This window comes from Biomphalaria glabrata, chromosome 14, assembly GCF_947242115.1.
Source record: "Biomphalaria glabrata chromosome 14, xgBioGlab47.1, whole genome shotgun sequence".
NCBI classification, from domain to species: domain Eukaryota; kingdom Metazoa; phylum Mollusca; class Gastropoda; family Planorbidae; genus Biomphalaria; species Biomphalaria glabrata.
The window spans coordinates 20757269-20780800 of NC_074724.1; the positions used below are offsets into that span (position 1 = coordinate 20757269).

The 23532-nt window shown below is 38.4% G+C and overlaps 1 protein-coding gene across 1 annotated transcript; it reads right to left on the minus strand.

Moving 5' to 3' along the window:
• Positions 1 to 313: 313 nt before the first annotated feature.
• Positions 314 to 22135, minus strand: LOC106070755 (uncharacterized). The gene is made up of 4 exons (XM_056011400.1): positions 22019 to 22135; positions 13276 to 13395; positions 12519 to 12661; positions 314 to 655 (listed from the first exon to the last, which is right to left on the minus strand). Exons 1-4 carry the CDS (start codon positions 22133 to 22135, stop codon positions 469 to 471), a joined length of 567 nt encoding a protein of 188 aa, XP_055867375.1. The 3' UTR covers positions 314 to 468.
• Between the last annotated feature and the right edge of the window lie 1397 nt (positions 22136 to 23532).

A 23532-nucleotide genomic window follows, 5' to 3' on the forward strand; every position in this document is an offset into this window, starting at 1 on the left:
GGGTCCTATGAAAGTGCGGGGCCCACTGCGGTCGTATAGGTTGCAGTGGCCTAAGGCAGGCCCTGCAAAATAGCGACGTATGCTACGCCGCCGGTCGACTACTATTACTTATTTACTTAAAGCTAAGGTCTATTCTAAATGTACCTATTCTTTGGATTGTCTTTCATCTATTAATGAAATTGATCGCATAAATCTAAATATCTCCAATTGGACAATAAATATTAGGCTTCCCGGTAAGTTCGCCATAAAAACTACATTGTAATTGATCCTGTGGTGTTATGTATACGAGGTGAAAAAAGGATTTAACAATTAGTTCTTAGTACAATTTTATTTCTAGGTAGTTCCATGCAAATTATGTTGTCTTAATTCATTTCTGTTGTCTACGTAGCCATATATATATGTAAGTGTTTTTTTTAATGTATGTCTGCGTTCATGCTTCCCATTCTCCAGTAACAAATCTTCATTCATCTAATGGTAACTTCCTCGGCAAGTCAACTGTGGAAGTTGTGGCTTTCTGTCCGGATTTCTCCACATCTGGCTGGATATATTGCGGAAAAAAAGTGGATGGACAGGACGGTATCTAGAGCTGATGTCTGATGGTGTGGGCTGTTGCTGACCATTCTGATATATTCTCTGCTCACACTTGAAGGTCATCCTGAAAGTGTAATCGAAAGTGTCAATAAAATCTGTAAATTACGGACGAACGATTGCATTTCCCTCGGCCTCAACGTGACGCCCTAGTAGAGGCGGACAAGGAAACAAAGGGTAGTGAAACAAGGGTTACTCTCGGAATCTGGGAATCAAGGCATTCAATGTAACGGCCGAAAGGTTGAACCTAAAAGATCCGATAGCCCAGTTGTAACAAGCCACCCCACCGTTCTATCAGTGTCCCGTGGTTGTGATGTCCACACGGAATGTGGCGCTGACATAATAGAGAAATGACATTTCCCGTGGTGTACGCTACAACTAGTTACTAGATAGAAGACAAAAGTTTTTCCTCCTACAATATACCAAAGCTAATCACAAAAAGGCCGCCATCGCTACATACATGACGTTCGTGAACAAAGATGTAGCATACATACAAGTCAAGAACCTTCAAGTTTAACGGGTGTATGTATAAGTTGTACTTGATATATTTCTACAGTACTTTATTAATCCTAGATGCTTGGGTATCTTGCAGAGTGTACTACTGATGCGAGTTCTATTGCTAAGACATACATCACGTCACAAAAAGTAACTCGAGAAGAAATAGAATAACGAACTTTATTACAGAATGGGTCATAGTCGAGTCAGTTACTAAAACGATGTTATCCATTCTAGCAGTAACTGTCCTAAAAGTCTACAATAATAATCTCTTAACTCAATGCCTATGTCGTCACTAGAAAATGTCGCGTTTAAAGTCAGTCTATTACAGTGCGTTCCTAAACTAAAAAAGCTCTACGATCTCCGATTCAATTTCAAATAGATAGGTCTCCATACCTTTTTTCTTCACCCATCAGGGCTTGCCTGAGACAAGCTGTAAGCGTCTCCTTGCTACCATCAAGCTTCAGACCTCGGTAACGAGGTTCCTGTTTTAGCTCTTTAATTAAGAGTTGGTCTAGTTGTTTCAAACATGCCAATCGAATCCTACCTCCTCTGGCTGTCGTCTATAATCCCACTTCTGACACCTATGTAATAGTCTAATGGAGGTAACTCAACGAATGCAGGTCTTTATTAACATGACATCATAAACACAAAGCATAGAACAGTGTCTTTAGCAAAGCTTCTGCATCAGCTCCAGACTTGGGTGGAACTCCGTTGCTTCTTCTTTAATGTCAACATTCATCTCAAATTCTTAGCATTGCATTTTTTGTGTGGTAAAAACGAGATGTCAGTGTGCATCATAGAGTTACAAATCAGAATTACAACCATATGTTTTATAGCTAACTATATTAGTTTCAGACTTTTAAGCGACGACCTAATTCTCTACACAAAGCATAAAGGGGAGTAATTCAACTTATACCGCCATATCTGTAAAATACGATTTCTTTCCCTTATTCAATACCAAACAAATTAATTAATTACCAATAATTAATTAACTTATTAATTACATTTAAAAAATTAATTCTTGTTTTGTCAAGTACAAGAAATTATTGTGCAAAATTTCAACTTGATCCGGGATTGGGTATGTGAAAAACAGCGTTCACAAAAGATGTACAGACAGTCAGACACAGTCAGTAATTAGTGAGCTTAGTAATTAAATAAAAAAAAAACTTGAAAAATGGTTTATTCTTATGAATATACAATAGGCATACATTTTTTATCAAAACTTGTGGTTACGCATTTGAGTTATTAAATGAACTTAAATAATGTAGTTACTAAAATGGCTTTTATGTATACATTTTCAAGCATTACACACCGGATACGCCCGTAGATTGTTCACAGGATATTTATTTGTTTTTTTTTTTTACAGTAACATCCCCTTCTTTTTTTTTAACTTGTAAAAAACAGTGTCCACATTTTAACAATGTCCCTAAGAAACTTTCTAGCCTGTGAACTCTAGTATCTGTTTCATTGAACCAGCCCGATCTATCTCTTTCTTTTTTTCTCTCTCTCCGGAACACCCTCTTTTTTTTTTACTCTCCGCATCTAGTGTTATCTGACGTAGATTTTTTTCTTGAATTGGAATGGACTTTTTTTAATCCCCCCCCCCCGACCTTTAGGCCGTAGGTTTGTCAATTCTACTATTCCCCTTCCCCCCCCCCCCGCCTATCCACCTACAATTAAAAGTTAATCCTACATACAATTTCTACTCATCAAAACTTTAATTAATTGTAATAATTTATATGACCCTTTTTAATGCCGCCACCCACTTCCAAACTACATTCATTATAGCATTTGAATTAGAGAGCATTTGAATATAAAAGAACAACTCCTATTCCCGAAAACATATCTGATAATTCAAAAGGTATGTGAATAATCCCGTACATTCTGAGGAAGAAAAGTGGCACCACTAGAGTGCATGGAGCGCAAGGCTCTCTGAGGGACATATGGAGTGATCAGTTCGCTTAGGTACAAAAGCGTTTCTTGATTAATTGAAAGGTTGAGAAATTTCACGCGAATCCCTTAGCAAGTTTAAGAGATCTCTTGATCAGTCAGTCAGTGGTAAATAAGACACACATATATATATATGACTAGCTGTACACACCGGTTGAGCCCATTGTTTTGTTCCCAGTCTATTATGGTCGAATAAACTGGCCATATTTTAAACTATCAACATACTTTTTTGAGACCGTGAATTAATGTTTTACAATGAAATTCTACGGCCCGCCCTCTCTTTCCTTCTCTTTCTCTCTCATTTAGCTCTCTGGAACCCACATTTTTGTTTAAGCTGAGCATCATAATTACTCCAACATAGACTTTTTACTTGATTTGGAAAGACCCGCTTCATAATGCTCGCACTCCTATTTTGGGCCCGTTAATTCTAATATCACTTTTACTTATCCGCTCCATCACACCCCCCCCCCAACCTCCAACAACAACTATTTGACTTCTCAATTCACTCTATTTTATATTTCGACTGTGAATCCCACCCCCCCCCCCTTTGGTTAGTTGTTTGTGTTCAACCTTTCATTTGAAACCAAGCAATGTACGGTATTAGACACCGGATACATGTCTTCATACCACCAGTTTCAGACCTAGAGAAAACAAATATTTTCCGAAGGCCCCTACCACATTTCCATTCCCCTTTTAAATGTATTTTTGATAATTTGGTTTTATTAATTGTAATCGTTTACTTGACCCCTCTTGAATAGACTTAGGAAAAAAGAAAAAAAAGCTTTAAAAATACGGAATTTGTGTGATATTTTTCTAAAGATTTTAATATTTTTTAAGTCCTGTATAGACTGCGACCTTTTGGGGAAATACTTAAAATTAAATAATAATAATTTAATGTTCAGAGCACTCTTAACAAACATAATCTAGGCTCAAGGCGCTGTGATAAAATTACAAACATAGACATGAGAATTGAAATGACAAACTAATTTTAAAGGTTCTGAACAGATGTTATAGAACTTAATGTTTTTCTTGCAGGTAGTGTAGCATGCTGTCTGTCAGAGACCAATGGGGAGTGAAATCTAGAGATTTTTTCGCGAATAGAAGTGACCAGGCTAAAAAATGTCTAAACCGGTTCTTAGAAAGCGCCTTAGTGTAAAAAGGAACCTGCGTACGAAATCTCATGCTAATCAGTACGACAGTTAAAGAGATGTTTAGATCATTGAGTTAATCAGTCATATAATATTGATACTGCTTGTCTTATTCATGTTTAGTTTTGAAAACGAAAGGATATACTTTCGGGTTACTACTGTGCATCTATGAACATATTTTAAACATGTTGAAGGCGATAGTGGACAATTGCGAGGTAGACCAAAAGTAGACGTTGTGACAATCGCGAGGTAGACCAAAAGTAGACGTTGTGACAATCGCGAGGTAGACCAAAAGTAGACGTTGTGACCATCGCGAGGTAGACCAAAAGTTCACGTTGAGACAATCGCGAGGTAGACCAAAAGTAGACGTTGTGACCATCGCGAGGTAGACCAAAAGTTCACGTTGAGACAATCGCGAGGTAAGCCAAAAGTAGACGTTGTGACAATTGCGAGGTAGACCAAAAGTAGACGTTGAGACAATTGCGAGGTAGACCAAAATTAGACGTTGTGACAATCGCGAGGTAGACCAAAAGTAGACGTTGTGACCATCGCGAGGTAGACCAAAAGTTCACGTTGAGACAATCGCGAGGTAAGCCAAAAGTAGACGTTGTGACAATCGCGAGGTAAGCCAAAAGTAGACGTTGAGACAATCGCGAGGTAAGCCAAAAGTAGACGTTGTGACAATCGCGAGGTAAGCCAAAAGTAGACGTTGAGACAATAGCGAGGTAGACCAAAAGTAGACTTTGAGACAATCGCGAGGTAGATCAAAAGTAGACGTTGAGACAATCGCGAGGTAGATCAAAAGTAGACGTTGTGACAATCGCGAGGTAGATCAAAAGTAGACGTTGAGACAATCGCGAGGTAGACAAAAAGTAGACTTTGAGACAATCGCGAGGTAAGCCAAAAGTAGACGTTGAGACAATCGCGAGGTAGATCAAAAGTAGACGTTAAGACAATCGCGAGGTAGATCAAAAGTAGACTTTGAGACTATCGCGAGGTAGATCAAAAGTAGACGTTGTGACAATCGCGAGGTAGACCAAAAGTAGACGTTGTGACAATCGCGAGGTAGATCAAAAGTAGACTTTGAGACTATCGCGAGGTAAGCCAAAAGTAGACGTTGAGACAATTGCGAGGTAGACCAAAAGTAGACGTTGAGACAATTGCGAGGTAGACCAAAAGTAGACGTTGAGACAATAGCGAGGTAGATCAAAAGTAGACGTTGAGACAATCGCGAGGTAAGCCAAAAGTAGACGTTGAGACAATCGCGAGGTAGATCAAAAGTAGACGTTGAGACAATAGCGAGGTAAGCCAAAAGTAGACGTTGTGACAATAGCGAGGTAAGCCAAAAGTAGACGTTGAGACAATCGCGAGCATGGGCGTAGCCACAATTTTTTTTCGGGGGTGGGGAGTTTGGGGGGGGGGGGATTTTTTCTCCCCACCCGCCCCACCCCCCCCCCCGCGAAAAAAAAATTATATGTATTTATGTGTGTGTGTGTGTGTACATAATCTTTATTACATTCTGACCCTTCATTCTTTCGGTAGACGTTTATTGTCCCCTAGAATAGGTTCTTCCATGAGTTAGTGAAAAAATTGTAGATTCCCCTACAATACTAGCGAAGGGGTCTGGGGGAGCGCTAGGAGCTCCCCCCAGCGCGGGGCGAAGCCCCGCCGCCAAGCACTATTTCTGATATTGAAAACCAACAAAATGCATATTCTGAGGTATCTACAGTGCATTTTCCTGCTATTAAAAAGTTCTATTTCAAAAACCTAATGTGCTATTCTTACTGACTTAGACCCTCCCGCGACGTTCGGCGCATTTGCTGTTAAGCTGTTTCCATAAAATTGTAGATTACCCGCCATTACTATCAAGGGGGTCTGGGGGGGCGCTAGGAGCTCCCCCAGCGCGGGGCGAAGCCACGCCGCCAATCGCTATTTCTGGTATTGAAAGCCAACAAAATGCATATTCTGAGGTATCTACACTGCATTTTCCTGCTATTAAAAAGTTTTATTTCAAAAACCTAATGTGATATTCTTACTGACTTAGATCCTCCCGCGCCGTTCGGAGCATTTGACGTCAAGCAGTTTCCATAAAAATCTGTCACTGGTAATGTCTGAAGCCTCTTCCCACCTGCCATGAGGACCTCCATGAATGAGTGGCGTCAAGTTGTACTAGGATATCATTGCAACTCTTCTTATGCGTAATTCATTTTGTTGGAGAACATGTCCCGCAAACCTCATGCGTCGCTCTCTCACAATCTTACTAAGGGGTCAACTCCCAGTTCGGCATAGGATTTCCTTGATTTACACCCGATCTCTATAACTGACTCTAAAATCTGTCTTAGCCATCTTTGTTGAGCCATATTTAGTGTTTTTCAATTTCGGCAGATGACTATTCACTGCAGTTTATTAATAGAGCCCTGCCACTGGTAAAAATGTGTAACCTCTCTTGAATACGCTCTTGGAATTAAGTGACTGTAGTTTGCTTTAGATTTTATATCGAAAAGAGAAGTTTTATCGTCAAAATAATCTGTTGGGGGTTTTCCACCTCAAAATGCTCTGTAGGGGGATCTTAAACTCGAAACCATCTGGAGGGGTTTTAAACTTTAAAAAAAGGCCATCTGTAGAAGAGGGGTTTAAACTCAAAATCCCCGATTGGATTGGATACGCTCAAATAATTTTAGTGTGTAATTTGCTTTTTTTTATATTGAAGAGGTATTTTTAGCATCTAACCCCTCTGAATGGGGGCTTAAACCCAAAACCCCTTTTGGCAACGCTCATAGCATTTTGATTGCGTAATTTACTTTTTTTCTTACATTGAAGATGTATTTTTTAGCTTCAAACCCCCCTGGCGGGGTGTTAAACTCAAAACCCCTTTGGCTACGCTCATAGATTTTAGAGTGAGTAATTTGCTTTTATTTATATTGTAGAGGTACTTTTTAGCTTCAAACTCCACTGGAGGGGAGTTTAAACTCAAAACCCCTTTGACTACACTCATAACATTTTGAGTGTATAATTTGCTTTGTTTTTATTATTAAAGAGGTATTTTTTACAATCAAACCCCGCTGAAGTGGGGTTTAAACTCAAAACTGAGTCAAAACCCATTTAGCTACGCTCATAACATTTTGAGTGCGTAATTAGCTTTTTTTTTATATTGAAGAGGGGGTTTATCGTAAATTTTAGATTGGGTTTTAAAATCAAAATCTTCCTTAACTGTGCTCTTGGAATTAAGGGATTTTCGTTTGCATTTTTTGTTTTGTTTTCTTTTGTAGTAGAGGGGGAGTTAACTGCAAAAACCCAACGTAGAGGGTTTAAAAGTCAAAACCCCTGGTAGGGGTTTTTAAACTCGAAACCCTCTGGTAGGGGGTTTAAACTCGAACCCCCCTGGTAGGGGTTTTTAAACTCGAACCCCCCTGGTAGGGGGTTTTAAACTCAAAACCCCTTTGGTTGTGCTGGGGCAAGTGATGGTTTAGTATTAAAATCTCAACTAAAATAAACAAAATCAAAGCAAAAAAGCAGTCACTAAATTCAAACTCCCCCCCTTCGGGGGGGGGGATTTCATTTCGGAAGGGGGGTTTGAACCCCAACCCCCCCCCCTCTGGCTACGCCCATGATCGCGAGGTAAGCCAAAAGTAGACTTAAATGTGCCGATGTATGATTAGTTATTGTGTTTTAAGTGCTTTAAAAATTGTTTACATTTTAATTGCGTAGAGCGGTGTAGATACCTTTTACTTGTTGTTTATTTTGCTGGTGATCTCGAGCTGTCTCGTTCTGAAGCCGCATGCAACCAGGTGCTCTCTTCTATGTCAGCTAAGGCAAGTTGGCTCCTTAGCTGGTCTTTTATGCGTTTCGGTTTTAAGTCGACCACTTTTTTAGCTCACCAAAAAAAAGACTGCCTTTGGCATGCGTTCGTATGACATTCGTCTCCCATGCAGGATACCGCTCTGTCCAGCGTAACTGTCGGACTTTAAGATTTCCCTCTATACAAAGGCCGCGGATACACATTTTAGATTAAAAGAAAATCTGCTGCCGAGGACAGACGCAGACGCGAAAAGAAAATCTTAACCGACCACCGGCGGACAATGGTTATGCTTACCAAAACAAAGGAAAGGTTCATAGCACAGCTTTTCTACGCCTTACTTGCTCACACTGAACATGATATCTAGCTAGCGGTGAACGAGTTTGCGTACGCTGCAGCCTCTTTTTATTTAACTATAAACCTCGGTAAAAAGCTTGGGGTTAGGGCGTGGTGATGGAAGACCGACGAGAGATCTGAATGGAGGGATGTGTAAAAGTAGGCCATATCCCTCCACGGGCTGTAGCACCTCTGGGATAAATGGATGGCAAAAGCCGGTATGAACTTCTTATAGTCCGACAGTCAGGCTGGGCAGGGCACGTATCCCGTATGGGGGACGAACATATTGTTCGGCGTAACAGAGATGTCCCACGGAAACGTTTCTTTGGAAAAATAATGCAATGATTTAAGTCTATTAATAAAAAATGCGCCATTTTACTTTGTCACAAAGTGCCTGTTTTACCATATAACGTAGAGATTTGCGTCACTTGATGTTTCGTACTAAAGACATAATGAATATACCAATTCCATAATTAAATGTCTGAACGTAACCATCTAAGAAGTTACACTGCAAAGACTTTCTTCCAAGCCAATAATAGTAGGCCTACAATAGTTTTACGCAAAAGATGCATTGTAAAACTATAAGACGGACGTGAGCTGTGGTTTGTCTAGACTGTAGGAGGACTTAAGAGACTTTATATTTAATCGCCATGTACAATGACATTTAGAACTAACAGAACACTAAAGCAACTCGTCAGATTTGTAGTCTTTATCTGATCGTTCATTATTGTAATTACAAAAATATTTCCCAAATGACTTCGGGTATATAACCTTCCTTAAGAAATTATTTAACCGATCGAGGCTCGGCCACCTGGTACTATTCCCTAAATGACTTCGGGTATATATCCTTCCTTAACAAATAATTCATCCGAGCGAGGCTCGGTCACCTGATATTATATATATTTATACACATACATAGCCTACAAGAATTGCTCGCTTACGAGTATAGGATATAAGAAACATTCTACAAGTTAGAAATCTTCTAACATTATTAGGAATTACCTCCTAATCTAGACAAGCCAGAAAAATATTGTCACCTTCAGGTGGTCACATAAAACCATTTTAGTAATTGAATTGCCCCTGTTGTTTCACTTAGTTATCCACATGAACATGTCTAGTGGGTGCATTCCGTAGGGCGTAGGTAACAAAAAGAAAAACTTGTGGACAGAGACACTACATTATTTACACGTCTCAGCGGAAACAAATAAAGCAAAAGGGAGAGCACTACACACAAATATTATTCTTATTTTCAAGGAAAAACTAAGATCTAATTGACAAGGAAATGAAGTGAACGAAATATTTGTCTAAACCAGGGGTTCTCAACCTGTGGGTTGCCAGGGGTGCATAAGAGCGTCGGAAAATTGTTGTTTTACTATGACTAGTTGTCATCGGAAGTCTTTTTAATGTTTTTAACGTGTTGTGAAAAGCAGATTTGCACATAGCATTATAGTTTAGGAACATTAGTTAGATTACATACATTATTACTACACAAATTATGAAACGATCTATAAACATCAATAAAATAAAATAAAAAATGGGGTGATAAATGCGTCATTTGTAATTAAGTACTCTACGCCATATGTATGACGCCGAACAAACCTCCGAACTTTGTTGCTAAGGACATCCATTATTTTAGTTTGGAAGGCGGATAAAGTCAAGAGATTCCGACTTGACTCGGTTGACAAGTAGCATGATTAAAACATAGCAGCCCTAGAAGCTTTTTATTTGGTGGCTCTCAGAATTGCCAAGACAAAAATGGACATGTCTGCTGATATTATCAATCAGGTAAATATGATATCTTCCTCCACATCCAATATTAGCATCCCAATGGATGAATCCACAGACGTAGTGAATTGTTCACAATGACTGACTTAAATCCTCCCGCGCCGTTCGGCTCAATGGGCGGCAAGCTGTTTCCACAAAAAACTGTCACTGGCAATGTCTGAAGCCTCTTTCCACCTGCTCTGAGGACCTCTATGAAAGTGTGGCGTGAAGTTGTACTAAGATGTTCCTTTTTGCGATTTCCTCTTAATGGCCTCCATGTCATTGCAACTCTTATTAAGCGTAATTCATTTTGTAGGAATACATGTCCCCAAATATCATGCGATGCTCTGTCACAACCTTACCAAGGGGTCGACTCCCAGTTCGGCATAGGATTTCCTTGATTGAGACCCGATCTCTATAACTGACTCCTAAAGTCCGTCTTAACCATCTTTGTTTAGCCACATTTAGTCTTTTTCAATTTAAGCAGATGACCATTCACTGCACTTTATTAATGGAGTCCAGCCACTTGTAGAACTTTTGTAACCTCTCTTGGCTTCGCTCTTGGAATTAGGTGACTGTAGTTTGCTTTAGATTTTATATCGAAAAGGGAAATTTTATCGCAAAAATCATCTCTTGTGGCGTTCTAAACTGAAAAATCTGTGTTTTTTTTTTTAAACAAATTCAAAACCCCATTTAGCTACGCTCATAGAATTCTTATCTTATCTTATATAATACAGACGTTACTTCAAAAAAGAAGATGATTACGTCATACGCGTCATGCATTTAGTCATGCATATTAACCAATGACTTAAATTCTGCCAAGTCACTGGTTTTCCTCGCTAGCTCAGGCAACCCATTCCATGCTCTAATAGCACTAGGGAAGAAGGAGTATTTGTACAAATTTGTCCTAGCATATGGGACGAGGAATGTGCCTTTATCTTTGTGTCTTTCAGAGTATTTTATTAAATTTTGTTTTTGTATTTGAAGATTATGGTTCAGTGTTTTATGTATTATTGCTACTTTACTTTTGAGCCTTCTGTCCTGAAGGCTTTCTAAATTTAGTGATTTTACTAAAGGTGTTACTCTAGTCAAATGTGAATATTCGTTTGTTATGAATCGCACTGCTCTATTTTGTGTCTGTTCTAGTTTCTTAATGTTTTCTTGAGTTGAGGGGTCCCAAACAGAGGATGCATATTCTATTATTGGCCTAACCAAGGTTAAATAACATTTTAGTTTTATGTTCTTATTTGATTTATAGAAATTTCTTTTAATAAATCCTAATGCTTTGTTTGATTTTTTTGTAGTTTCATCAATATGTGGATTCCATGACAGTTTTTCATTTATTATAACTCCTAGGTATTTTGCGTTTTTAGTCTGTGTTACTGGTTTGCCATGAATAAGATAAGTGGAATTAATTTGTTTTAGTTTTTTTGTTACTCTTAACAACTGACATTTTTCTGGGTGGAAAGACATGCTCCAATTTGATTCCCATTTCTGTAATTCATCTAATTCTCTTTGTAAAATATCTGTGTCTTGTGTTGTTTTTATTGTTCTATATATTATGCAATCGTCTGCAAATAATCTGACTTTTGTTCCTGAAGTAATGCAATTTGGTAAATCATTTATGTAAATTAAAAATAGTAGTGGACCCAAGACTGTTCCTTGAGGTACACCTGAGTTTGGTGAGTGTAGTTTGCTTTAGAATAATATTGTAGGGGGATTTTAAATTCAAAAACATCTGGAGGGGTTTTAAACTAAAAAAAGCCATCTGGAGAAGGGGGTTTAAATTAAAACTCCTCTTTGGCTTGGCTAAGCTCAAAGAATTTAAGTGTGTAATTTTAATTTTTTTATATTGAAGAGGTATTTTTAGCATCAAACCCCGATGAAGGGTGGTTTAAACTCAAAACCCCTTTGGTTACGCTTAAAGATTTTTGAGTGCGTAATTTGCTTTTTTTTTTATATTGAAGAGGTATTTTTTAGCTTTAAACGCCGCTGAAGGGGGATTTAAACTCAAAACCCCTTCGGCTACGCTCATAGCCTTCTCAGTGTGTAATTTGGTTTTTTATATTGAAGAGGGGGTTTTATAGTAAATTTAGGAGGTGATTTAAAAATTAAAATCTTCCTTAGCTATGCTCTTGGAATTTGGGGATTGTCGTTTGCATTATTTTTGTTTGTTTTGTTTTATAGACGAGGGCAATTTAACTGCAAACCCCCTGATAGGGGTTTTAAACTCAAAACCCCCTTGGCTGCACTGGGGCAAGTGATGGTTTGGTATTAAAATCTCACCTAAAATAAACAAAATCAGAGCAAAAAATCAGTCACTAAAGTCAGTGCGAAATGATTTTCGCATATCTCCATCAACAAAAGTGATCCAATATTAGATCTTCATATCAATACAAAGCAAGCTAAGATGAATATAGAAGATAGAGAATGTATACCTTGCTGCTATTGGTTTAGCTTTACGAAACACAACTTTAGAACCATCAAAATGTCTGTTTTTTATGTTGTACAAGTCAGATCTAAATAGTTCAGTGCATGCCGATGTCACGTTGGCCTTTGGTACAGTCATTTGAGTTGCTTTCTGTAGAGAAATGATCCAAATGTGACAACACAGAATTTGAGCATTTTGAACTGGAAATGTTCTCCATCACTTGCTTTATGAAGTGTGTCTTTGGGGAGGAGTATTTATTGAACACGTTTTTTGGGAGTGAGGCTGATACTAGAATGCACGTGTTAAAAAGTATGTTAAGAGTGCGTTAATGGTCCAATACGGACGTTTTATTGGAAGTGGGGGAAAAAAGGCGAGATTCCGGCCAAAATAAACAATATAGGGCCTATAGCCTATTAGTCTGGGAACAAATCGAAGGGCGAAGCCGGTGTGTCATACTAGTAAATATATATTTGAAAGAGGAGAGTGATATCTAATGAAGAGTTCTCATTTAATAGCTCTTCCCTTTTGTCGCGAAGGAGTATCGGAATTGTATAGCAGGCGGCTAAGGTTAGGGGTTTGGAGTGAGGGTGTTGGGTATTTTGTGTCATCACCTCAATTAAAATTATAATATCTTAAATGTAACTTTCCAAACCACTAAACACTTTCTTTACAGACAACTGCAAACATAACACTACTTTTCTGTTTTAGTCGAGTAAACAAGATGACAATACAATGATTTAAAAAAACAACAACAACAAACAAACCCGAAACTCGTGTTCTGTATACTGGCACTTGACTCCATGCCTCGCACAGTTTATGTCGTTAGTGTTCAGTGGGGAAAGTCGGTAGTTTTGTTCATAGGTCAGTACATATGGATTCTGTTGCTGTTGAGAGGAGAGTATGTCAAAGTTAATGACATTTACAGTTTGACTACATTTTAATTGCTAGCACAAGAGGAAGGAAGGTCTGTAATTATTTCGATCTTTAGTTTTATAATTTTATATTTATAATTAAATTGTAGATTCAAACACTTTATCGAAGCAATAGGCTTCTTAATTGAGGCTTGAAAGAGAGATTGGCACTTTCAAAACCATCTGAAATTCTAGATGAGATTTTGTTATAATTCTAGCCTACATTATATTTATTCTAGATCTATTTAGAGTTTAAGATCTAGAGTCTTTGTTAGGCTATAGAGTCAGAGTTTTATATGAAGATTTAGAGTAGATCTAGTTAAAGATCTAGAGTCTTTGTTAGGCTATAGAGTCAGAGTTTTATATGAAGATTTAGAGTAGATCTAGTTAAAGATCTAGATCTCGATCTTCAATTAATTCTTGGCTCTTTCTTCGCGATACTCTTTTATCAGTAAAAAATGGCCATTAATAATTCATATTTTTACATCGTAGCCCAAACCTCAGCATGAATGGGGTCGGGTAAGGTTCTAATAGGAGACGCTTAAGAAGACAGCGCGGAGCGCATACCACAGGACCAGACAGGCATCATTAAGGAATATTCTTTGTATTCTAAGCTAAATCTCTAAAGTAGGAAAGAAAAAACCTTCATTTTCATTAGAAAATAATTTAGAACCAAAACAAAAGAAGCTCTGTGTCAGGTCCTGGTGTTACTACAAGAAAAGAAGGACTCGCTTATTATATGCTTTAAAACGAGTTAGAGTTGTTTTTTTTTGGTCCCAGTCTGTCTGATAAACGAGATCCATGGGCGGACATTGGAGTCGCTTTTAAGTTTGTGTTGAACACAAACTCCTTTTGTTATCTTGTTTGTTTTGTTTTTGCTTTTTGTTATTGTTTTTGTATGGGGATACTGTTCTGGCTTTTCTTTATAATAGAAACTCATTTCTGGTGGTCAACGTTTGACGAGGGCATAGTGTGGTCAAAAGCTTTGCAGGGAGAACGCCAACTCCAAGAAACCCATCGGCAACGTCTGCACCCAACAGACCAGAGCTGCCCAGACCAGAGAGAGAGAGATCCTGATGGTGTTCAGAAGAATGCAACGAAGCCTGATGCAGCAGTTAATAGACACCTGCAAGTTGAAAGTCATCGACGGGGTCTGAACTCAACAGACGACTCTTCTGCTGACGAGACTAGAGTGAGAAGCCCTGATGTTGGTCAAAGAAGTCAACTGGAGCCTGATGCCGAAGATGAGGGACCTTCGCATGTGGAGTCTGCCAACTTGCCCCACTAGTATGTCCTCCGGACAAGCCTGAAGATGATGTGTGCTACTATTTCCCCTCCTGTGGACCTGAAACCCATTCCCAAAGCCCTTCTCTTGAAAGCCCTACGAAGCAACCTATTAGACCAACGATCTTGGTGACCCCCAGTCCTTAGATCATATCCCTCCCCATGTGTTAAGTGGCTGCCCTCAGTAGTGAATGACAGAAGAAATCGACGTTTGCTGAGTGCAAGGTGCATGGGGATGGAACCACGACGTCACTGCAACAAGATGAAGGTCATCGGGAGGAGAAGGCGACGTTTGATGAGTCCAAAGTGCAAGGCGATGCAACCACGACGTCAGTGCAACCAGGTGAAGGTCAGCTGGAGAAGACGAAAGCGACATTTGCTGAATGCGACGTGGATGGCTTCGTCTAGCTCAAGAGGCAAGCACACTGTCACCCCCACCGATCGACCCCAACCTGCAGCGATGAAACTTCACATCCCAGGTCATGAGATTGATGCTGTCCGGGACGGACTGATCTAAGGAGGGGACAGTGTTATAAACCTGGTGGTGACACAGATAGGTGTGAAGTCGGTCCGGAAAAGAGAATTGAATGGGTAGAAAATGGTAACTATTGTTTCGCTTTATTTTTCTATTAGAGGGGAAGAGAAACCGAAAAGCCTTTATAGGCTACGCTCATGAAATTTGGTAATTGCAGCTTTGCTTTTTCTTATATTGGAAAAAAAAAACAGAGGAGGGGGGGGGGTAACCTCAAAACTTTGTTTGCTATGATCATGGAATTTGGTGATTGTTGTTTGCTTCAGATTTTTTTCTTTAACAGGGGGAGTTTAATCGTCAAAACCATCTGTTGGGGGTTTAAAACTAAAAAACGCTCATACAATTTGTTGATTGTAGGTTTAGTTTTATATTGAAGAGGGGTTTTTAACGTCAAAAACCCTCTAGCTCTAACTGGGTTTAAACTGAGAAACCCCTGGAGGGGGTTTAAACTTAGAAGCCTCTAGAGGGAGGAGGTTAAACTCAAAACCCATCGTGGCTACGCTCATAGAATTCGGTGACTGTTGCTTGCTTTAGTTTTGATTTAGAAAAGTGTTTTTAATGTCAAAAACTCTGAACGCGGAGTTTAAGCTCAACCCCTCTTAGCTATGCTCATGGAATTCGGTGACTGTGGTTAGCTTTAATTTTTGTTTTATTAAAGAGGGAAGATAACCTCAAAACCCGCTTGATAGTTATAACATTAAAATCTGAATTATAATAAAAAAAAAATAAAGCAAAAACGAGTCACAAAATTCCACCGAGGAGCCTCAGCAAGAAAAGAGCCGCCACAATAGATAAAGAATCCATATTTTGACGGGTCAGCAACTTTACTTTTTCTTTGTTTCGATTTTGCTTTCGGTTTTTTACCGAACAATATTTGAAATATACAGTTGGCAATATTGTCATGGTTACAAGTGTCTGCTTATAGTGTGCTCGTAACAGTAGCATTAGTAGCTCAGGATTGACTACGTTGCGTGATCCCTTAAAATTGCATTTTATATGACTCAAATATGAATATATTTATTTTATTATACAACGGGAAAAAAAGTTAAATTTACAAGATCTCTCTTTCTTTTATAATTTGGCATGTTTAATATATTAGTACTAATTAATAGCCTAATCTTTATTAGTGGATTTTTATTAAAGCTTTTGACAAAGTTTAGGGGCCTCCTTAAAAATGTGACCCGTGACTTGACACACTTAACACCGGCCCTGAAGAGGGAGGAGAAATTGTAAGTTAGAGTCCCACAATAGAAAACCCATGGAATGGGTTGCCTGAGCTAGCCAGGAAAACCAGTGACTTGGCAGAATTTAAGTCATTGGTTAATATGCATGACTAAATGCATGACGCGTAGGACGTAATCATCTTCTTTTTTGAAGTAACGTCTGTATTATATAAGATAAGATAAAAAGCTCAGATTGAGTAAAGGTTGGGAAAAGGCAAGTAGGAAAACAATATTTGGTTTCAGAACTCATCTCAGTTGTTACTCTTATACCGAAACATCTCTTATGAATTCTAAATGTTTCTAAACAAAGTTTTTTTTTTTTTTTTTTTACATAACAAGGACAAATTCATGTGCAATTAAATATACTCTTTCGCCATATTTGACTATTGTGTTTTAAGAGTAAGGTTCTTGTCGGGAAAGGGGAGAGGGAGTGATTAATCATGTCAGATTCCTCCCTTCATTTAATAATTATTGCTAGCTCGCCAAATATAACCCGCAGCCTGTTGACCTTAATTTGAGTATAACGAATCTATTGGATTGGAGTTACATCTAGGTCAAACATGGCGAATGTTCCTTTCATATTTTTTTATAGTTTGCCACGAAAATAAAAGTAGATTGTGATTATGGGATTGACCATTAATATTATTTATTCTCGTCGCTTGTTTAATTTGTTTACATTAAAACTTATGTATTAATATTAACAATATATGTTACTATCCAGTGAATGATTTGTCTGTGAACAATTTGTCGGTGAACGAAATGTCAGTGAACGAGCTGTCTTGGTCCCCCCCCCCCCACTCAAAAGGTTTGGGTGGAGAGGACAGTAATGCAATCGTCCTTCCTCCTTTCACACTCGGCCAACCTATCAGAAGGAGAGTGTTAGCTTAAATAATGATACACTTATAAACTTAATAATATCAGGTGACCGAGCCTCGCTCGGATGAATAATTTGTTAAGGAAGGATATATACCCGAAGTCATTTTGGGAATATTGTTGCAATTACAAAAATGAACGATCGGGTAAAGACTCAATCCGAAGAGTTGCTTTTTCGTTCTGTCAGTTCTCAATGTAATCGTATATGATGATAAGAATAGAAAGTCCCCCCAACAGTAGGCCTATAGAAAACCACAGCTCACGTCTTAACGTTTTACATTGCTTCTTTCACGTAAAACTATTGGGCTATTATAGGCTTGGAAGAAAGTCTTTGCAGTGCAACTTCTAAAATGGTTACTTTCTGACGTTTAATATTGCAATTAATATATTCATTATGGCTCTGAGACATGGACACTTTACAGAAAACAACTAAGACTTCTTGAGTGCTTTCACCAAAGATGCTCCATCATGGACATACGGTGGCAGGACCGCACTACAAACAGCGATGTCCTTGCCAACGCCAGTATGGACAGTATTGAGGGACTTCTTATGGTCCGACAGTTGCACTGGGTAGGGCAAGTATCCCGTATGGAAGACGAACGTATGCCAAAGTCAGTCTTTTTTTTTGTGAGCTAAAAGGTAATCAAGGTCACTCACGAAGGCCGCGGGATACACATTTAAAACCAAAAGATAATCTGCTGCCGAGGAAAAACGCAGACGGCGAACAGAAAATCTAAATCGACCACCTGCGGACAATGGATGTGCTTGCTCTGAATATGGCAAAATATGTAGGTCACAGCTGGGGCTGCGCAGCCACGGGAAATATTGAATTTCCTTATTAATTTTTCGGACTCGAAGACAAGCCTTATTATTATGGCTTTATTAAGAATCAATAAGTGATGCAAAATCTCAACGTTATAGTGTAAAACGTGCACCTAGTAACAAAATAAAATCGCGCATTTTTTCCTAAGAGACTTAAAAACATCGCGTTAGTATTATTAAAGAAGCGTTATTGTGAGGCATCTCTGTTACTCCGACAACCTTTCAGCTTACTAAAATAAAAGATTGCCAAAAATATGTTCGTCCCCCATACTTATCAACCTCTCTTTAAAGCAATGCGTCATTTGATACTATGCTTCCCAGATAATGTGATGTCTATGCGCGGTGATCTTTGGGCTGAGTAGGTTTTATTGGGTGACTTCTGGAACATGACTTCTGTTTTACCAAGGTTTATAGGTTAACCAAAAAAAGCAGCAGCGTGATGAAAATTCGTTGACCGCGAGCTGGATATCATCAGGGCCAGCCTTAGGCCTATGCTGTCACAGTGGTGGACTCCGAAGGTTCAAAAGCCCCGCGCTAATTCTAGGTGTAAATTATTAAATAAAACCATTATAATTTATAACAGGGTTCCCGTGGTCTCCTTGTTTTCAAGGAGCTCTTAGAAATCTCCTGAAATTTATAAAAATTTCCTTAAAAAGACAAAATTGTCATTTTGGGGTGTCAATCAATATGGTAAACGCCAGTCCTACGCGTGATATAAAAAAACGGCGTCGTCAGCTTTCATTTAATAAAAATGTAATGCAAATACGAATTTATTTTCTAATACAAAATTTTATTTTCACTTATTATCCTTATCCCTACCCTTACTGGTCCGCGCGCAATCCATTTCAAATAGGGCCCCGCAAATGTTAGGGCCGGCCCTGGTTGTGCAAGTAAGGCATAGATAAGCTGTGTTATGACCATTTCCTATGTTATGGTATGGGACAGTAGACTTCGAAGCTTAAACACATTGCAATAATTCACCAGCAAAATAATAACAAAGTAAAAGCTACCTACGGGTGTACGCAATTAAAGTGTAAACAATTTATAAAGCCTTTAAAACACAATAACTAATTATACATTAAGATATTAAATTTCATTATTTTTCTTCCATAGTTTCATAATGGATCAATGTACAATAAGATGGTGCGCAAATGTTTAATTACGCCAATTGAATCATTAAAACTTTTTCTTGTTTGCGAAGAAATGTCTTAGTGTACTGCTGTGAGCCTAGTGACGTAAGCGGTGTCAAGTTTTTTTTCCCATTGACGTCATTTAGAAAATTTCATTCATAAAACATTCTAGCCAAAATTAATTTTTCGATAATGAGCTATTTTCAAACCGATATAACGGTCGACCGCGAGTTTTCCCGATGTGACCAATGAGCTGAGATTTTTTTTCTCACTATTATGCACATACCGTGAAATCTTAAAGAAAATCGTTAGAGCCGTTTTCGAAATAAAATTTATATATATATAAATATATATACATACATACATACATACAAGAATTACTCGCTTAAGAGTATAGGATTACACAATAGAACACTGAATTCAATAAGTGACGCCAACACAACAATGTAAACTTTCTTACCAAAAGAAATAACTCTACATTCTAACAACAAATGCATACGCACAAACACAATGTCAACGGAGAGCGGCATAAAATAAAATTCATATTATATAGATAATATCAGGTCACCGAGCCTCGCTCGGATGAATAATTTGTTAAGGAAGGATATATACCCGAAGTCATTTTGAGAATATTTTTGTACCAGGTGGCCGAACCTCGCTCTGTTAAATAATTTCGGAAGGTTATATACCCGAAGTCATTTTGGGAATATTCTTGTAATTACGAAAATGAACGATCGGATAAAGACTACTAATCTGAAGAGTTGTTTTAGTGTTCTGTTAGTTCTAATTGTAGGCCTAATTGTACATGTCGATTAAATTTAAAGTCTTTTAAGTCCTCCTACAGTCTAGACAAACCACAGCTCACGTCCGTCTTATAGTTTTACAATCCATCTTTTGCGTAAAACTATTGTAGGCTTACTATTATTGGCTTGGAAGAAAGTCTTTGCAATGTAACTTCTCTACGTTATAGGGTAAAACATGCACTTAGTGACAAAGTAAAATGGCGCATTTTTTCTTATTAAACTTAAATCATGGCATTAGTTTTCTAAAGAAACGTTTCCGCGGGGCACCTCTGTTACGCCAAACAATATGATCGTTACCCATACGGGATACGTGCCCTGCCCAGCCTGACTGTCGGACTATAGGAAGTTCATACCGGCTTTTGCCATCCATCCATCCTAGTGGTGCTATGGCCTGCTTTTACACATCCATCCATTCAGATCTCTCCTGGCCCTAACTCCAAGCTTTTTACCGAGGTTTATAGTTAAATCAAAAGAGGCTGCAGTGTACGCAAACTCGTTGACCGCTAGATGGATATCATGTTTAGTGTGAGCAAGTAAGGCGTAAAGAAGCTGTGTTATGACCATTTCCTTTGTTTTGGTACAGGAGAGGTAGACACTGAAGCATGAACACATGGTAATAATTCACCAGCAAAATAATAATAATAATAAGGCTTGTCTTAGAGTCCGAAAATTAATGAGGATTGCAGCTGTGACCTACATATCTTGCCACATCCAGGGCAAGCATAACCATTGTCCGCGATGCTCGATTAAGATTTTCTTTTAGCGTCTGCGTCTGTCCTCGGCAGCAAATTTTCTTTTGGTCTCAAATGTGTATCCGCGGCCTTTGTATAGAGGGAATTCTTTAAGTCCGACAGTTACGCTGGACAGAGCAGTATCCTGTATAGGAGACGAATCGCAGACGAACGCATGCCAAAGGCAGTCTTTTTTGGTGAGCTAAAAAGTGGTCGACGTAACACCGAAACCCTTAAAAGACCAGCTTATGGCGCAAACTTGACTTAGCTGACATAGAAGAGAGCACATGGTTGCATGCAACCTCAGAACGAGACAGCTGGAGGTCACCAGCAAAATAAACAACAAAGTAAAAGGTATCTACACCGCTCTACACAATTAAAGTGTAAACAACTTATTAAGCACTTAAAACACAATAACTAATCATATATCGGCACATTTAATTTCATTACTTTTCTTTCATAGTTCTATAATAAATCAATCTACAGTAAGATGGTGCGCAAATGTTTAATTAGGTCTATTGATCCTTTAGAACTCGTTCTTGTTTGCAAAGAAATATTTTAGTATACTGCGGTAAGCCTAGTGACGTAAACAGCGTTTTTCCCGTTTACGTCATGGAAAATTTTCATTCATAAAACATTCTAGCCAAAATTAATTTTTCGATAATGAGGCATTTTCAAACCGATATAACGGTCGACCTCGAGTTTTCCCGATGTGGCCAATGAGTTGAGAATTTTTTTTCTCACTAATATGCAAATACCCTGAAATTTTAAAGAAAATCGTTAGAGCCGTTTTTGAAATAAAATTTATATATATATATATATAAATATATATACATACATACAAGAATTGCTCGCTTAAGAGTATAGGATTCAGCTAATTTTGTTCACAAATTATGTTTTTGCATATAAATTCGACTGACTTCCACTATAAGCGTTTGGGTGGGGAGGGAAGTAGATGTAATTGCCCCCCCCCCAACCCCACCTCACCAAATCATCCAACATAGTAGAGGGGGCGACATAGTCTAAAAAATGTGTTAAAATATAAATAATGAGTATTACGTTACGTTACATCAGTCAAATATTTGTATAGAAATTGTGTTATTTCTCTTTTAAAATTTGGCCGTCCCGCCGCCTCTTGATGGAGGGTGGGGGGTTCAGTCGAGTGGATTGACTGGATCCACCAGTGACATTGACTAACCTGATCTATCTGATTTCCAACAGAACACACCAAAAGGTGTTTGTTCGACACATTAAGTAAGCGACTACTACCAGATGTGCTGTGACAACAGCCGCGGTGGTTATTGCTGTCCGACATACCTGGATAACAGAATTTCATTAGACAAGCCTCTGAAGTCGTGAAAGTATAACAATATTATTTATAATTGACGAGTTTTTAAGTAATTGGTGTAGGTACTAAAAATTAACTTTAGAAAAGTAATACTTTAATTTACAATAATTAAAGTACAGGATAACAGCATAGGCTTACCAAAGGCAAATTATAATTGGTACATTTAAAACACTAGCATTGCCTACCCCGCCCCTCCCCCACTAAGTAACATATACATATTTATTTTGTCTACACCCTTACCTTTTTTTAACATATAATAGAAAAAACTTAAAGTTAATCCGTCCCCATACATACCTTTGGCCCTTGAATTCTAGTATCTGTTACGTTGAATTTGAACGCCCCCTCCTTTCATAACCCCTTAAAAATATAAAATAAGGCACGCGGTGGCTGAGTGGTTAATCACGTGACTTCCGAACCTGGTTTTTCTGTGTTCGAATCTCGGTAGAGACTGGGATTTTGAATTTCGGGATTTTTAGGCGCTTCTAACGTAAGTCGGGGAAAGGCGGTTGGTCGTTGTACTGGCCACATAACATCCTGCTCGTTAAGCGTTGGCCAAAGAAACAGAAGACCTTTCCTATAGATCACAAGGTCTGAAAAGGGGAACTTTACTACTTACTTTTTTTAAAATAAAATCTGGGAATTCTTTTCATTTCTTTATTGACTTATTTGATAGGCTCTGATGCAAATGTCTTTGTGTATCCTGTTGGCAACCTCTTTCCTACTTTTCTTTTCACTTTCATCAAACGGTCGCATCTTATCTCTCATGTAACACCTTTGGCCGTGACTTCAAATATCTGTTTATATTGTCACTAGTCGACCGGCGGAGTAGCATACGCCGCTATTTTGCAGGGCCGACCTTAGGCGCCTGCAACCTATGCGACCGCAGTGAGCCCCGCACTTTCATAGGACCCGCACTTTTATAGGGCCCGCTCTAATTCAAGGTGTAGAAATTATTAAATTAAACCATTTTATAACTTAAAAGAGATTTCCCGCGCCCTCCTGTCAATTTATCCGGAGCTCCTGGAAATCTCCCGAAATCGCAAAATATACGAAAAAGTTCTTAAAATATACTGAAATATATACACGAAAATTATCATTTTGGGTGTCATTCAATATGGAAAACGCCAATCTTACGCGCGACATTATTCATCAGCCATAATTGTGTAATCTGATGAAAGTAGCTTCTCGCGCCTCAAACTAATGAAGAATTACTTGAGGTCAACAATTCTCAAAGATAGATTGAAACATTTGGTAATTCTTGCTATTGAGCGTGATCTATGTAGGAAACAGAATTATTATGATATAGTGTATGACTTCGCTACACTTAAGGCTCGTAAAGTATTTCTGTACGTAGTAAAGAATGA